Source organism: Mus caroli, unplaced genomic scaffold (genome assembly GCF_978045245.1).
Source record: "Mus caroli unplaced genomic scaffold, Mus_caroli_1 scaffold_17, whole genome shotgun sequence".
In the NCBI taxonomy this organism is placed as follows: Eukaryota; Metazoa; Chordata; class Mammalia; order Rodentia; family Muridae; genus Mus; species Mus caroli.
Genome location: NW_028227272.1, coordinates 28,052,318 through 28,068,496, shown reverse-complemented (window position 1 = coordinate 28,068,496; position 16,179 = coordinate 28,052,318). Strand labels below are relative to the sequence as shown.

Sequence of the window (16,179 nt, the reverse complement as noted above, 5' to 3'; positions counted from 1 at the left end):
CAGATGGCGTGTTCAGTGGGCTTTGCTCCCTAGTCATTGGTGGGGCTGGTCACTGCCGATGCCTGTGCTGAGGCCAGAGTTCTGGGCCCCCCAACATCTATGGGCCATGCCCGTGGGAGTGTTTGTTGAGCTTGTGGAAGGTGGGGAATCCTGGGTAACCCGACATAGTCCAGCCTGAGCACTGTCCACCCTAGGGTCTGTCTCTGCTTTGTGGGTGGAACTTGTCCTTGGAATCACTGGGACATCTTGAAGGACACTGTTTTACTCTACCTGTCACAACTGAAAACTCAACCTGGCTGGGGCCTTTGGACCCCAACAAAGTGTAAATAGCCAGATGTGAGTTAAGTGTCCTGAGCAGTCATTGCCAAGGACCTGAAGCCGCTTGGTTTTGTCTCCTTTCTGGTCCTCCAGGCACACAGAGCATCTCAGCCTTGACCAGAAGTACCAGTAATGCAGCTGTTCACTCTCAGGGCTCTTCTCAGAGCAAACAACAAACTGGTTTCTCTTGTGATCATAAAAAGAGAAAGAGCTCTAAGAATATGTTCTGATGGGGTATGGGGAGAAGGGAATGCCTCGGTGGACCCATGCCAAGGCATCCCTTCCCCCTGAGGGATCAGCCACACACCTGCATAGTATAGAATAGAGTTTATTCAGGGCACGGGGAGGGGAGTTAAAAGAGTAGTAGAGCCAGAGAAAGATAGAGAGAGGGAGAGAGTAGATAAGTGGAGGCCAGTCATGTCCATGTGGAAAGAGGGGGAAAGGGGGTGGGGAGAGGGGGCACAAGGGGGAAAGAGGTAAGAAGAGAGGCAAGAGTGTAAGAGGGTTAGAGAGAGAGGAGGGGCAAGCAGCCCCATTTATACTGGGCCAAGCCTACCTGGCTGCTGCCAGGAATTGTGGGGTGGAGTCTAGACAGAATACCAACAGTTTCTTTTGTCAAAATTGGAAGCTCTTGCTGTTGCACCTCCTGGTTTCTATAACTGCTGGTTTCCCGTCCTCTTGTGTGATGCGTGCAGCATCTGGACTTGATTCACAGAGCTCTGGAGGGATCTGTTACACCCGGAAGTGTGAGAGAACAGCTTGTTGGCCCGTGGGAATGTTCTGCTCTGAGGCTTGGTCCCAGGTCCAGGGGAGAAAGGGCTGTGAGGATATGAGACGGAGCCCAGAGAGAGGTGGGCCGTGGACCCCAAGAGCCTTCCTGACCCTCTTTCCAGAGGGTAGGAAGCTAAAAGTCATGTTCTCAGAAACCCGCCTCACTTTCCCATGCTCTGCGACTTTGTCACTTGCTGGTGTAATTTTGGTGTGACTGGGGGTGGGGTGGGGTGGGGTGGGGTGGGGTGGGGTGGGGTGGGTTAATCTCTGTTCATGTCACGTATGGAACCTGTATGCCGTGGTGTAGGGTCATGGCGCTTCCGTTTCACACTCACTGTTCACGTAGTACGCCATCACCTTTATTTTCTAAGCTGTTTTGTGAGTTTCTGACTTTTTGAGACAGGACCTCAGGATGTATTAGGCTTTGGGTGAGAATGTCTCCCGTAGGCCCGGTCCATATAGGCTCTCCTGGCTCACCTTTGACCATTTCTTGTCACTGAAGTTGGGAGCCCCAGGCAGGCAGAGCTCAGTCGTGATGTGGGAGAACTGATGCTGGTGGTCGTGTGCCCAGATGTGGAGGACAGGCCTGCTGTAGGCGCTAGCATTTGCTTTGTCTGAGTCAGATTCTTTTTTTTTCAGCAGTAAAATCCAGCTGTGGCTGAATCTCACCCTTGTGTCTTCTAGTCGGTTCCCTTTGGATATTCCTTGTCTTACATGACAAAGAAGTTGGGTGTCTTGTAAATATGTTTATTTTTACTTTTATTTGTATTTTCCATATCATCTGTGGTGTGTACTTACTGTGTGTGCTGGTCAGTTTTTCTGTCAACTTGACACAAGCTAGAGGTTTCTGGGAAGAGGGAATTTCAGTTGAGATAGTAATGCCTCTATCCGATTGGCTGTAGGCAAGTCTGCGGGGCCTGGCCCACTGTGGGTGGTGCCAGTCCTGGGCAAGTGGTTCTGGTGTGTATAGGAAAGGTGGCTGAGCCAGCCAGAGAGAACAAGTCAGTAACCAGAGCTCCTCAGCAGTCTCCACTTCAGTTCCTGCCTCTAGGATCCTGCCTTGAGCTCCTGCTCTGGCTTCCTTGGATCCCGGCTGTGATGTGGAAGTGAAATTAACCCTTCTCACCCCAGGCTGCGTTTGGTCATGGCATTCATCACTGCAGTAGAAAGCAAACTAGGACCTTATGTTTTGTGTTATTAAACAGTTATAGAAATGACCTCATTGGTCATTACAACTGCCACGTAGTGTTTTATTATGGGCAGACCTTCCTTGTTTTATCCATTTCCCTCTAGATGATGGCCAGGTGGCTCTCATCTTGCCACCCTAAACCTTACTTCAGCATATGTAGGAGGCAGCCGTTCGTGATGACTGGCAGGCTTTGGGTAGAAACTTTGTGTAATTTTCTCCACTTTGCAGTGTCTGAGAGAGGGGTATTGGGAGGGGTGCCCGTCTTAGTGGGGATAGCCTTTTACTTGGGCCTTCTCTGTTCAGTTCCCAGAGTTGCATGTAAAGGCCCTGGGCCTGGCTGTGGCTGCTCCTGTGACTTGCCTTGCAGCCTGTACTGCTGCCCAACCCCACTGCATCCAGTTTCCTGTCTGAATCCAGAGGGTTGAATTGGTGGTATTAAATCAAAGGCCTCCCCTTTAAGGTGGTGTTAGATCACAGCTCCCCCTCTCCCCCTCTTTAAGTTAAGCAGCCTGACCTTATAGCCTGAAGAAATCAGGCCATGCTCTGTGCGGTGGACTTGTTGCTTCTTTTGATTTTGCACTTCCGCTTAGCTATGACTTCTAGGAATGAGCCTTCAGAGGCTAGCTGGTCTTAGGGGAACCTGGCTTGACAGAGGCAGTACCTAGGGCTCCCTGTGACCCGCTGTCTCCTCCCTAAGCTACAAAACACCTGTGCCCAGCTAAACGGTCTGCTTTCCTGTAGCTTGAGAGGTGTGCTCAGAGTCCAGTGTTGTTAGCTGAATTCAGGTTTATAACTATGGAGGGAAGCCTGGGGCTGCTGCAGCCCTTGAGACAAAGGATCAATCAATCAATGTGAGCCATGCCCGATTTGTCAGCTCTCTAAAACTCAACAGCCCGTATTACCATGGGCTCTGTGTGTGCCAGGTACTGTAAAGGAGCTTGGGTTCCTCAGAGAAGGGAAGAGGTGGACAGACAGAGACTGTGGCCTGCCCTAGTGGAGGAGTTTACATTCTGTGCAGATTAAATGGGCTACTGAAGCTGCCCACACTGTTGCCAGGGACATAGAGAAGGGAGGGGCTCTAAAGGGTTAGTTTTCACTCTATGACTGTTCTAGGAGAGGCCGATGAATGCACTGTACAGTGTGCTAAGGTCAGAAATGATGCAGGAGGGAGAATCAGGAGTGAGGAGCCCTTTCCAGTACTAAGCAGGCAGAGGAGCCTCCCTCCCTCCCTGAGAGGTGGCTGTCAGCGCCTCACAGCTAGGTGCATGGTGCTGGCACTGCTCAGCAGCCTGTACCTGCTCCCCACAGGAAATGGTCTTCGGACCTCTTTGACACCTTGCTCATTGACTTTGTGTACTCTGGCACCTGCCAGTTGCCTTCCTGCAGGGTGATTTCTGGAGCTGAGTTTGTCTGTGCCTGGCATCAAGCAAAGAGCCTCAACTACCATTTCCTTCTCAAGGTGACTGAGGTCCCAGTACAATACACCAGCCTGGTTCCAGATCCTGATTCTGACTCCCTGGGGTCAGGGCACACAGTTATAGGCTAGCCAGGCCCCCTCGTGAGAGCCTTGCCTACTGAAGCTGGAGACTCCCCGGGTCAGCAGTTGAAGCTGGCAGGCACATTGGAGGCATAGGAGGCATGTGTAGGAGGCATCGGCCCCCTGGTGCTGGTTCAGCCTTCCTTTATGCACTCTCCCTGAGGCCCATCTCATTTGAGTTGTATTTCTCCTTACCGCTCTCAAAAAGAGGTTTCTGAGTTTGAGGATAAAACCTAAATGGGGATAAAAGCTAAAATGTTGGGACTCTTACAGGAATACTTGGGAGTGACAGATGGGGCAGTGTCAGTGGAAGTGGGTGGAGGGAGCCAGCAGGGGTGCTGTCCTGGTGGGCACAGCGAGGACCAGAGACGGGGCTCTCCCTTCTGAACTGTGAGTGAAGTTGGAATGCCTTTAGGAATTAGCTGGATAGGCTCTGGCTCCTCTCCGGCCACTTGCACTTCTGTCAGGCTGAGTTCCACTCATGAGGGACATCTTGCAAAAGTGGTAAAAGTCACACGCCACAGTGCTGTTTCTTTTCTCCTAAGATCTCACTGTTACCTTTTTCCATTTAGAACTCACAAAGGCAGAGCTTTGTTCTCTTATCCCAAGTGGTCTTTCTTTCCAAAGTTAAAGTTATTGGAGAGGGCAGCATTCACCACACATGACTGGTGCAGTTGTGGGGACTCATTAGAGATTAAAAACCGAGAGATCAGTGGTCTCTTGTCCTCTTGGTCTGTCACTCACAGATCTGTCGTCGCTCCCCAGTCTAGGGAGTCTTCATTTAAGGAAACACCTCTGACACGACTTCAGAAGTAACTTTTGAGAACCAGGCACAGCTACTGTGAAGCAGCTCCCAGGTTGGCTGTAAGATCTATGACACCCTAACTAGCAGGTTAAAGGTAAAGAAGGACTGTGCTCCCACAGGTTCAGAATAATTCCTGTGAACTAGAAATTTCTGTTCCTTAGGTGCGTTCAGGGCCAGAGGGGATCCTGGACTGTTTCTTGGGTTCTCCTGGGAGCAGATCCTGCAGGCTTCCTTCTGGGCTGGTCATGTCTGCCCACTTTGCCCATCTTCCTGCAGTTTCAGTAGATCTCAGCGGGTGTCGAGTCCCGTAGCCTTGATGTACTCTGCTGAGAGGTGCACATGCAACAGTGAATAGCGGACAAAGTCCCGCCTTCACTGTGCCTCACAGCCCAGCCAAGAGCTGGGGACATGTCAAAGTGTGCTGTGAGCCAGGTAGTGGTGGCACACGCCTTTAATCCCAGCACTTGGGAGGCAGAGGCAGGAGGACTTCTGAGTTCGAGGCCAGCCTGGTCTACAGAGTGAGTTCCAGGATAGCCAGGGCTACACAGAAAAACCCTGTCTCAAAAAAGTATGCAGTGTCAGCTGGTGATACCTGTTACAGACAACACTGAAGCTGCTAATGCCTTGGCCAGAGCTGATTGTATGCATGTGGTGTGTAAATGTGTGTGGTGCATCTGTGTTACTGGGCTGTGGCTCTTAGCTACAGTTTGTAGTGAAAGATGGGATCTTAGCACCATGTGCCTTGGTACCTAAATGGAAAGAAAGATCTAGAAGAGATGTCCAGTGTGAAGACCCTGCAGTATGCAGGCGCTTGTCATGTCTGTAGGGTTGAAAGTTCGCCAGCACAGTTTTCTTTCCTACGTAGAGATAGGCAACCCATTCATCATGTAGTTGATGGGTGGATTTTGTTTTTCCTTCAGGAAACCATTTTTCCTGCAGCTCTTGTTGGGATTGGTTACTGAGCTCTCACAGGTTAGTGGTGTATTTGTGAACTGGCTAGCCTTGCGTGGCTACAGCACGTGATGGAGCCCACCTCCTCCTCCCCTACAGCCCTCAGAACAACTCATTCTGTTGTACTCTTTTCCCACTTGTCCTGAAGAGTGTTTCTGGGCCAGGATAATAATGGAGGACCTGCCCTTCTTAGTGTAGAGTGCTGCTGTTTGCCGTCCCCACACAACATAGTGGCCCATACCATCTCCACCGGCCAGAAACAGCTGTGACTACTTGCACACGACCCTCAAGGTCAGGCTTGTTGGCATTCTGTTATAGAAGCAGGGGGTGGGAAGGTGCCTAGACACTCACCTGAGATTTAGCCGCTCCCTGGCACCTCCCTCCCAGCTGTGGGTAGTTCTGCCACAGTGGCGCGTGGTTTGGGAAAGTGTTAGTCTATACAGTGTGGAAGGCCGACTGAACCGGGACTATGTGATGGTGTTTTTAAAAGTGTCTAGTTTTTCTCTACTCCCAACCAGCTCCCAAATGAATGCGTAGATTTATTTAGTCAAGCACAGTACTTGAGCAGGCATTGATCTATTTTAATCCTCTGAACCTTCCAACCAAAATCCCTGAGATACTTGCATTTTAGTATTGATCTGGCTCTCTGGGCTTTAAGTGTATTTTCCGATGCTGTCTCCTCTCACCTCCTAGTGACTGAATCCCCCTCTCCCCCTCACCCCGGACTCTTCTGTCTGTTCCCCTCGCCTAGCTGGTCCCACACTATTCTCTTATCTGCCCAGCCATTGGCTGATCAGTTTTTATTGACAAGGCAGAGAATAAATGGTAAGCATTATTTACACAAACTTGAAACAGGAGATATTTGGAATAAACATTATAATGCCAGGTCGGGATTGTAAGATGATATGAGGGCAGAGAAATCAGCATTTGAATAACACAAGGATAATTCTTTTTACAAACATCTTGCTTATGTGACTCCATTTATGCAGCTATAGGAAGACTTCATACTGGCTTTGGTAAAATTGGCTGCTTTAGGGTCACCCGTGCTCCTTTAAGTAGCTCCTCACCATGCTCTTGTGAGTAAGCACAATGATTCATGGGCTCAGCTAGGCTTGGGTGAGATCATTACTTTGGTCTGTTGTTGGTGTCCATCTCAGGTGAGTAGGTGCTTGCCTCTCTACAGGAGAAGTTAACACCCACAGGGAGAGCAGCCCCTCTTTGGGAATGTGTCCAGTGCTTGTCACCAGGAAAGGCCTACCTGCTATTTCATGTCCTCCCAGATGGCCTTAAAGGGGAGGCTGTCAGCAGGGAGTAGGCTGGAGAAATATCATTTCCCAGTGTGAAGTACATGTCCCTTTTAGTGACTCTTACCGATCCTTTAAGACCTCTTTAGGAGTTGGTTCTCTCTCTGTCTCTGTCTTTGTCTTTGTCTCTGTTTCTCTGACTCTGTTTGCTTGTGTGTGTGTGTGTGTGTGTGTGTGTGTATGTATGTATGTGTGTGTGCGAGAGAGAGAGAGAGAGAGAGAGAGAGAGAGAGAGAATGGCATATGCACGTATGTGTGTTGCTGTCAGGTGTTTTTCTCAGTCACTTCACTTTGTTTTTAGACGAGGTTTGTCACTGAACCCAGACTCACTGATTTGACTAGATGGGTGGCCAGTCACCCCAGGAGTCCTCCATATCAGCTGCTCAGGTCTGGGTGTACTTGGCAACATTAAGTGTCTAAGTATGCAGGATGGCATCTGTAATTTCCTTCGGTCCAGCTAGGACACTGATATCTAGAGATATCTCATGTCTGGAGACTCTGCATGGAAAATCTTTCTGACTTACTGACAGTGGCAGTGCTAGTGTCTGCATGTCTCAGGCACTCCTGTGTGCCTTACCTGAGATGGGTGAAAGTTGCCTCAGGTAGTTGACACCTAGAGAGGTAGTTGACACCTAGAGCATCATGCCGTTGAAGCCTGGACTGGGATTTACTAATGACCTGTGTCTCTTGAGTCTCTGGAGCCGTTGATCTTATATCTCTGGAGGGAATCCAGCCCAGACTTGGTGCCCAGGGCATGGTAATGATATGGGATTGTGTTGCTTAGTTGTTTGTTTGTTTGTTTTAATCAATTTAACACAAACCTATACATACCTGGTAAGAATGAATCTCAGTTGAGGAATTGCCTCCTTTTTGTTGGATGGTGGGCATGTCTGTAGAAGCATTTTCTTTATTGGCAGTTGATAGAGGAGGTCCTAGCCCACTATGGAAGATACCTAGGGGCCTGTGGGCCTGGGCTATATAACAGATGCAGTTGAGCAGCCCATGGCGAGCAAGCCAGAAATGAACGTGCCTCTGTGGTTGCTGCGTCAGGCTCCTGACTTGAGTTCCTGCCTTGGTTTCCCTTGATGATGGACTATAAGCAGTGAGATGAGGTAAACCTTTTCCCTCCCCACATTGCTTTTGGTCATGTGTTGTCTCAGCAACAGGAAACACACTAGGGCAGGGATGTTTGCTTATCCCCATTGGTGGACAGTTCTCTTGATGGTGGGCTTGTTGGCTGGGTCTGGATGCTGCTGCAGCATCCTTCCATGCTGGATATGAACCCTGTGGACAGTGGAGACATATTAGTCGTTCTTGCGGGAGATGAATGGTTGTAGGGTCAGTTTCTTCTCTCCTGTGGTTGAGGATGACACACACACACACACACACACACACACACACACCGTCCCTGGCTGACTGGCCCTGCTACCTGCAGCTGCAAGAGCTGCTTCTCCTCTGGCAGCCTCAGGGCTTCCTGGTAACCATGCCTTCCCATGCCCAGAGCCAGCTCATTACCTGCCTCCCTGGCTTTAGGAGCGTGGCCATGTCTGGTTCCCAGTGGGCTTGTCATTTGACAAATGAGTTTTCCTCACTCCGAGCTAAGGGTTTGGGGCGGCGTGTCTACTCCTGCCTGGCACATGATCAGCTGTGATTGTTTGTACCAGTTTCCAAGGCTGGAAGTGTTAAGAATATGCTGTGCACTGGGCAGTGGTGGCGCACACCTTTAATCCTAGCACTTGGGAGGAAGAGGCAGGCGGATTTCTGAGTTCGAGGCCAGTCTGGTCTACAGAGTGAGTTCCAGGACAGCCAGGGCTACACAGAGAAACCCTGTCTTGAAAGAACAAAACAAAACAAAAACAAAACCCAAAACAACAACAACAAGAATATGCTGTGCATGGTAAGATGAATGCAGATGCCCCCCTTTGAGAACCATCCATTCTAGTTGTCTTCCTAGAGCCTCTTATGGTATACAGAGTGTCCTCCATACATACTTTATATTTTGAACAACAAACTCTTTGAGGACACGTAGAATATGAATACTTTGTCTTTACTGAATTTGGACTTTTAAAATAAAAGGAGACAAAGGGACTTACAGATTTAGTTAGTATTCCTGATAGCCTGTAATTATTGATATGAAATACTATTATGAACAAATCCTTTAAGTATCGCTGATAAGAGGAAATTAATGAGAGCTTAAAAATGTCTGATTAAAAGCTGATTAGAAAACCAGCTGTCCTGCTGTACGCTTGGTAAGTCACTGGGGTGGGATGAGCTCAGAATGGGCTCTGTCCTGCATGAGAGATGGCACACTCTGGTGACTCAGTCAGTGTAAAGGGTTTGGGGAAGAGGATCTTAGGTTGAGGGTAGGTAATGCTTTTATAAGTAATAGGTTTTGAAGATTTAAGATGTGTTACAAATGGTGTCCTGATGCTTAATGTCTGCGTCCCTGTAAATCACACTTTTGCATTGACAGAAGTCACTGCTCTGGCCCACTCACTGGCTGACTGCCTTCAGTAGCCAGCTATTTACAGCCCTGGGTTCCTAGGTTCTGTGGCAGTTCTTCCAGGAGCTCTTGAGGTGGGGCTCTGCAGCCCTCAGCCAGGCTGGAGCCTGGGCTGGGCTGTGGCCGTGGTGTCCTGGCTTGATGGTGCTGGAGGGGCGTGCAGTCTGCAGACCGTCTTCCTGCTCAGGAGACTGGGCATTTGATTCACACTCGGTGTCTGTGGCTTGCTGCCTGCTGTCTGAGTATATCCTTGGAATATATTCATTTTTCTTTAAGTAGATTCATTACCTGAAATATTCACTGGAGCTGGCTAAACAGTACAGCTCTTGGAACAAATGTACTGGCAATCTGTTTGTCCTCAATAAATCTATTAATGCTGACAGGATATAGTTATTGCTGGGGAAGCTTGGGTGATATGAGGCTGGGGGTGGAGAAAGCTGGCTGCTGACAGGACTTTGCTTCTCTGGGCTTGGCTGTAGCTGAGGCAGGCCCTGCCCTCATGTATATCCCCCCCACCTCACACACACTAGCACTCAAGTGTGTACACACATGTGTGTGCACACACACAAACACACACCTCTTCCCTTTCCACTTTAATGACTGTGGAGATGCCTGGCCCTTGAGAGCCCTCCTGTGCTTTTAGCGCCTTGTCTATTCCAGCCCCTTGTGTGCTGGGAAGGCTGTCACATGGGTGATGCCTGATGTGTGAGGAGAGAGACTGAGGGGACAGGACACGGTCAGGGACAGGATGTGAGGCTAACGAATGAGAGCAGCTTAGCAGCCCCTGAGCTGGGTGCATATCCTCAGCCACCTCAGTGTCACCACAAGGGACTCAGGTGCCATTCCTGTGTCACCCACGAAGGGACTCAGGCTCTTGCCCAGAGTGTTGTTCCTTCAGGTTACAAACCCGGGTCCATGGCCTGGCGCGGATGTAGCGGTTGTTACAGGGCAGGGGACAGTCATAGCCAGTGAAGTCCCATGTAAGATGGGTTGCAGGAGGGCCCTGGAGGATCATGGGAGGTGGTGTGAAGGCTGAAAGGAAGGCTGGAGAGGGAGTTCCACACATGGGAAGGATACAGGTCCTAAAGAGGCGACTGATGGGGCAGGCTGAGGGCAAGGGTTCAGCTTTTCTAGTCATGAAGGCAGTGAGGAGGGAACTTAGAGCTACTAGTGCAGGTCTTGCTGGGAGGTTTGGACCTGAGGACAGTGAGCTTCAGAGGTTTTGAAGCTCAGAAGAAAAATATAAATCTGTGTGTTTGGAAAATGACTGTGAGGATGTTCAGAGAGCATGAGGTTTACCATGACGGGGAGCACAGGCAGGGCCAGAAGCTGCGAGGTGTGGGGGAGAGAGGCCATTTGGGATTGGTGTTGAGAAATAGCAACCCACAGAAAGAGAAGGCCAGGGGGAGAGAATGGCCAGAAAGGCAGGCGTGAAGGAAAGCAGCAGCTCGGGGGCAGAAGGTTAGGAAACAGCAAAGCTTCTCTGGGCAGGCACGGCCTTCGAGCTGCAGGAAGCCGACGGTAGGGAGCAGAACTGAAGTGGTAGAGACATTGGGTTTCCTGCTGTTTTGAGGCAGGGTTCTAGTCTGTAACTGGCCTGGCCTGGAACCCACTTTGTAGCTCAGGTTGGACTTGAACTTAGAGCAAACTTTCTGCCTCAGCCTCCTGAGTGTTAGATCTCACACGAGTGAGCTACCATCCCTGGCTAAACTAAGCTCAGTGATGTTTTAGAAATTGAAAGAGACTGAGGACAGAAATAAATGTGAACTAAAAGAAATACAGTTTGGAGAGAAATAAGAAATGTTAGAAATCTAGAGCAAGAGCACAAAAGCAGACGCCATTGGCCGGGGAACCAATGGCTTAGGGCTGGGCACAAGACCACAGGCATGATCAACAACCAGGGAGCGTGACCACGTGGGAAAGAAACCTGGGCAGAGTTATGGCTGATGGGAAGGTAAGAGGGGGTGGAGCTCACCTGTTTGAAAATGTCCCCGGCGGTGCCTACACCTGACCTGCCTCCTGCTGGCATGGGAGCCAGGCTTCTTGCCGTGACATTTGGAACTCGAAAGGGACCCGAGAGCTTGTCCCACTCCTTTCTCTCCTGCCACATGACCACTGCCCGGTCCCTAACAGTGTCCTTGCCAGCCTGGCTGCCTGGACTCTGCTCCTTAGTGTCCTTCCCCACTGCCTTTGCCCTCAGTCGCCACCAGCATCCTCTTAGCTCCACCCCGTCTGTTTCTGCGTCCTGGGCTCAAGTGTGTGTCAAGTGTCTAGAACTTGGAGAGAGACGTTTGGCTGACTTGTTGGGGTTTCCTTGCTTCCCACTACAGGTCATCTTCCATGATGTTGCTGTGCTGACAGATAAGCTCTTCCCTGTCGTGGAGGCCATGCAGAAGTACTTCAGTGCTGGCTCAGGGACCTACTACAGTGACTCCATCTTCTTCCTCTCGGTTGCCATGCACCAGATCATGCCCAAAGGTAACCAGGACGACCACGGGCAACGCCCTGGGGTGTCAGGGCTCAGGATGGTACACCCACTATTTCTGAGGGAGGCAGGGGCTAGGGACCTCCAAGTAGCCAGGTGCAGCTTTGTCCCCTTGCTTGATCTCCTAGTCCTGTGAATGACACACAAACTAAAACTTTGTCTTCTACTTATGGCTTATATAGTCATTCAAGTGGCAGAGCTAGTCTTCAAAGTCATGGCTGTCTGGTTTAGAACCCTGCCTCTCCAGATAGCTTTCTGTCCCTTCAGGTGACCCAGATGAGACCTTTCTGGGAATGCCCATTACAGATGTGGCTCCTTTTCCCTTCGAATCCATGGTCACGTGCTGGCCCCTGCTCTTCTTCCAGCTGTGTACGTGGCTCTGACTGAGGTAACATAGGCCGCCTGGGACCTACCAGAAGTGGAAGGAGCTCCTTTAAACCAATACCCAGTGTTTTCTTAGGTTCTTTAGCCAAATGTTAATGTGCTTCCAGAGATGTATTCATGCATATACCCACGATCTACTTACGAAGAGCAGTCATAGGACTTACTAAATCTTTGTGGTCATAAAGAGAGCAAGCAGTGTTGTGCTTCCTGCAGCGTCCGGGCTGTGTTTTTTAGGAAGTCTGGATGCTGGCCACATTGCCACTGTCCCTGCCAGCTGAGCAGTTTGGAATCCCTGCGCTTTTCGAAGGGACTCTGTTTCGGGCATCACAGATGCTATCCTGAGTTGGTTCTTTCTGCTCTTCTTTGTGTTTATGTGTGCATCGTAGACATTGCTTTTGTGCTTTGTTCCTGTTGAACTGTTAATTTCTTGCTATTTTGGTTATTTAGTTTGTTTCTGGGCATTCTTCCCCCCACCCCTTCAGGAAAGTGAGAGTGAGGTGGGTGGGACCTGGGAGGCAGGATTAAGCTTGTGCTCCCAGACCCATGTGAACAGACTTGGTGACCAGAGTTCCCAAGATGGCACTTAGGTTTCTGTGAACTGTCTGACCTCCTTACTGCTTAGCATACGGCCACCCCAGGGACCTAAGGAACTTTAAAATCATGTCTGTTTTTCCCTTGTCCTCGGGACCTCCCCAGGTCCTCATGTGTGCTAGGCAAGTGCTCAGCCTCTTGAGGCACACCCTTCTCTCCTTTTTCCATTTTAAAAGATTCATATATAATTTTATGAATATATAAATCAGCATCGCTAATTACTGCTAATTTCCACTATCTCTCTGACGTGTATTTCAAAGGTTTCGGCAAGGTAGAAGTTACACTTTGCTTTCAGATTCTTCTGAATCGTCTTTTACATCAGAGTATGAAGCTGATTTCATTTCAACTCAGAGGACGTGCACGCAAGTGATGGCATCAGCCAAGTCGTTAATGTCTCACTGTCCCATGCTGGGTGATTACAGTCTGACCGTTTCCCAGGTGTTGGGTAACTAGATGAAGCTTGGCTCACTTTACCATTAATCCCTGTCCTGGGCTGGCTCAGTGCATCCTGTTGGCTTTTTAATATTGTTTTTATTTTCAAAGACTTATTTATTTTATGTATACAAGTACATTGTAGCTGTTTTCAGACACACCAGAAGAGGGCATTGGATCCCATTACAAATGGTTATGAGCCACCAAGTGGTTGCTGGGAATTGAACTCAGAACCTCTGGAAGAGCAATCAGTGCTCTTAACCACTGAGCCATCTCGCCAGCGGCTTTTTAACATTGTAAATTAGACTATGGTATATGTCCACATGCAGATAGATTATCTTCTTTCTTTAGGATTGTTTCACATGGTGTCTTCCCACGGGTGGAATTACCAAGCCAGAGGTGATCTTTACAAAGCCAGGTGTGTCAGTCCCCAGCGCCCCCAGTGTGACCTGGCATGAGTAGTTTCTGTGCTGCTTTCTAGTCCAGGGTGTCTGACCTTTTGTGGAGCTGTGTAGACGTCTAGTCAGCTGCTCTCCTACTTGACAAGGAAGAAGACGTGCAGAGTCCTGGGTGAGCTGGGTCTCTTCTGCACTTTTATTCTGATGTCCAGCCCTGAGTTCTAGCTCATCTCTCTGCACAGTCCCGTGAAACTTCCCTGACATCCACCCCTCTCCCCTCCTATAACCTACAAAATGGCTTGGCTCGGGTAGGGGTGAGGAAAGCAATCTCATGTTCTGTGCACTAACTGTCCCCTTGAAGCAGTGTCATAAAAACCACATCTGCAATGTCCCCAGAGGATCAAAGGGGCAGGCCAGGTGTGTGTGCTGGCTTCGATTCTTCTCAGCCCTTGTTTTTCCTTTGCTTGCTCCGGAGGTCTCGTGTGGCTAGCTAGCCCATCCTGCTGTTCATGACTCCACAGACTGTGGCCACTCTCTGCTTTTCTCTCTTTCTGTCCATGTGTTAGTTTTGTCACCATTGAACGCATCTTATGAAATAACAAATAAAATGTGTGCCTAACTGGAGCTGCAGGGGGTGAAGATCAGCTCCTTTGGGCTCTCCAGGGTCTCTGTCCCGTGTGACAAGGCTATGTGTCACACAGCTCTGGCTTAGTGCCCTGCCAGTGAAAGCACCTCTGGAGGGATTAAAATCCCAACTGATCAGGAGTCCCCCAAGCTTCCTGCCCCCCGGCTTTGAACTCACAGAGCACTAAAAAAACTACAAGTGAGCTCCTAACTGTTTCCATAGTAGCCAATGATCTGGCACCTCTAGCCAAGACCTCTAACTGTGGCCTCTGTAGAAACAACCTGCAATCCAGGGAGGGGCTAGCAGGCCTCGGGGATGCTTGCCTCACTTGCTGCACATTCGGGCCATGCTCCTGCATGCACTTATACTTCCTAGATGTGCTGCTGAGGAAGGAAGTCACTATGTGTGTCTTGTTAATGAATGGTGATAGACATGTGTGTGTTCTGCCTGCCCCTCCCATGGGCCCTTCTGGTATGTGTATGGCTTTGAATCCCACCAGCTGTGGGAATAGAAGCCCAGAGGCTTAAGGACTGCATCCATGTGTCCTATGGGTTGAACCCATGATGTATCTGGGCTCCTTTGCTTTCTAGGTTCCATGTCTTCGAGGAGGACTGAGCCAGGCAGGCCTGAGTGGCTGGAAAGGGAGCTCGGGCTCTGAATCTGATAGAGCTAACTGGAAACCATAGCCTTGCATTTCACTAGCTTTGTGCTCTCAGAGAGTCACTGAGAGAAGCCATATGGGGCAGTGGTCTCCCTAGGCAGTGTTCGCTGTCAGAGTTCCTGATTTCTCTTCTCAGGGATTGTTTTGTGTTGCCTGGCATGTCCCTTAGAGTCCCTTAGAGTCATTAGGGTCCGATCTCCGGGCCTTCCTACTGCTTGAGGTACGTGCCACCACCCCAGCTTTTCTCTTTCCTTCATTGTGACCACTCTCCCCTTTGAACCCTCTCTGCCTCTCTCTCTCCACTCTCCTGACCCGTCAGTAATGTGTTAAAGTGCTCAGCCCCAGGTGAGTGCTTCTACCTGGCTGGCCTGGGCCTCTTGGCAGTAATCTAGCTTCTTTCTTTCTTTTCCTGGACCGTCTGCCTGCCGTGTCCAAATAGAAGCTCGACCAGGGCTGGAACTTGTGCCTGTTCCCAGTGTTGAGAACAATCCAGACACAGAGTTGGCACCCAGTAGGTATTTGCCAATTAAGTGACGTAAACTTACATTAGGTATACATTGGGAATTACTTTGATATGGGGACAATCAATAGCTGTGGCTATCTCCTGAGCCACTGTAGATGCATCTGGGGATGCTAGCAGTGCTGTAGAATCTGGATGGCCCTCACAGGTAGGTCACAGCCAGAATTTGAGTTTCTCAGACCACCATTCCGTGAGGCCCCACTGGAGGAAACACTCTGGCCTCTGGGTTCTGGTGAAGCTGGGGAGCCCCCGACTGCCAGTGCTGAGCATGGCATGAGCGAGGATGTTCTCATATTGGAGAGGGCAAAGGAAAAACAGACACTGGCTACCAGCCTGAGTGAAAACATCTGTGTGCATCACAACAGAGGCTGTGAGCATGTGTCCACTGATTTCAGTGGAGGCTGTTTGCTGGCAGCCGCTCGGCAGCAAAGCGGAGCCATTCGGTGCCTCTTACTCTGATGGGGCACAGCTGAGCAGATTTTCATACATACTAAAAATAGTGTCGTAGCGCAGTCCTCTTGTGTCAGGGCTGAAGCCAGTGCTGCTGAGTGCCCGTGGGGGTGGGAATGCAGTAATGTACTGGTAGAGAGATAGGAATTCAGAGGGCAGTGTAAACAGTTTGTCTATTTAACACAGTAATAGCAGTACTTTCACATGTAGGGCTTGTGATCTGGGCCATGGATCTTGCTCAGGTTTGCTTTATCA

General features: G+C 49.8%; 1 protein-coding gene across 1 annotated transcript in view; it reads left to right on the top strand.

Moving 5' to 3' along the window:
• Positions 1-16,179, top strand: part of Xxylt1 (xyloside xylosyltransferase 1) — a 122,329-nt gene that overhangs the window by 18,725 nt on the left and 87,425 nt on the right. Inside the window, exon 2 of the mRNA XM_021184930.3 lies at positions 11,709-11,856. Coding sequence (XP_021040589.1) covers positions 11,709-11,856 — 148 coding nt within the window. The remainder of the gene's footprint in view (positions 1-11,708; positions 11,857-16,179) is intronic.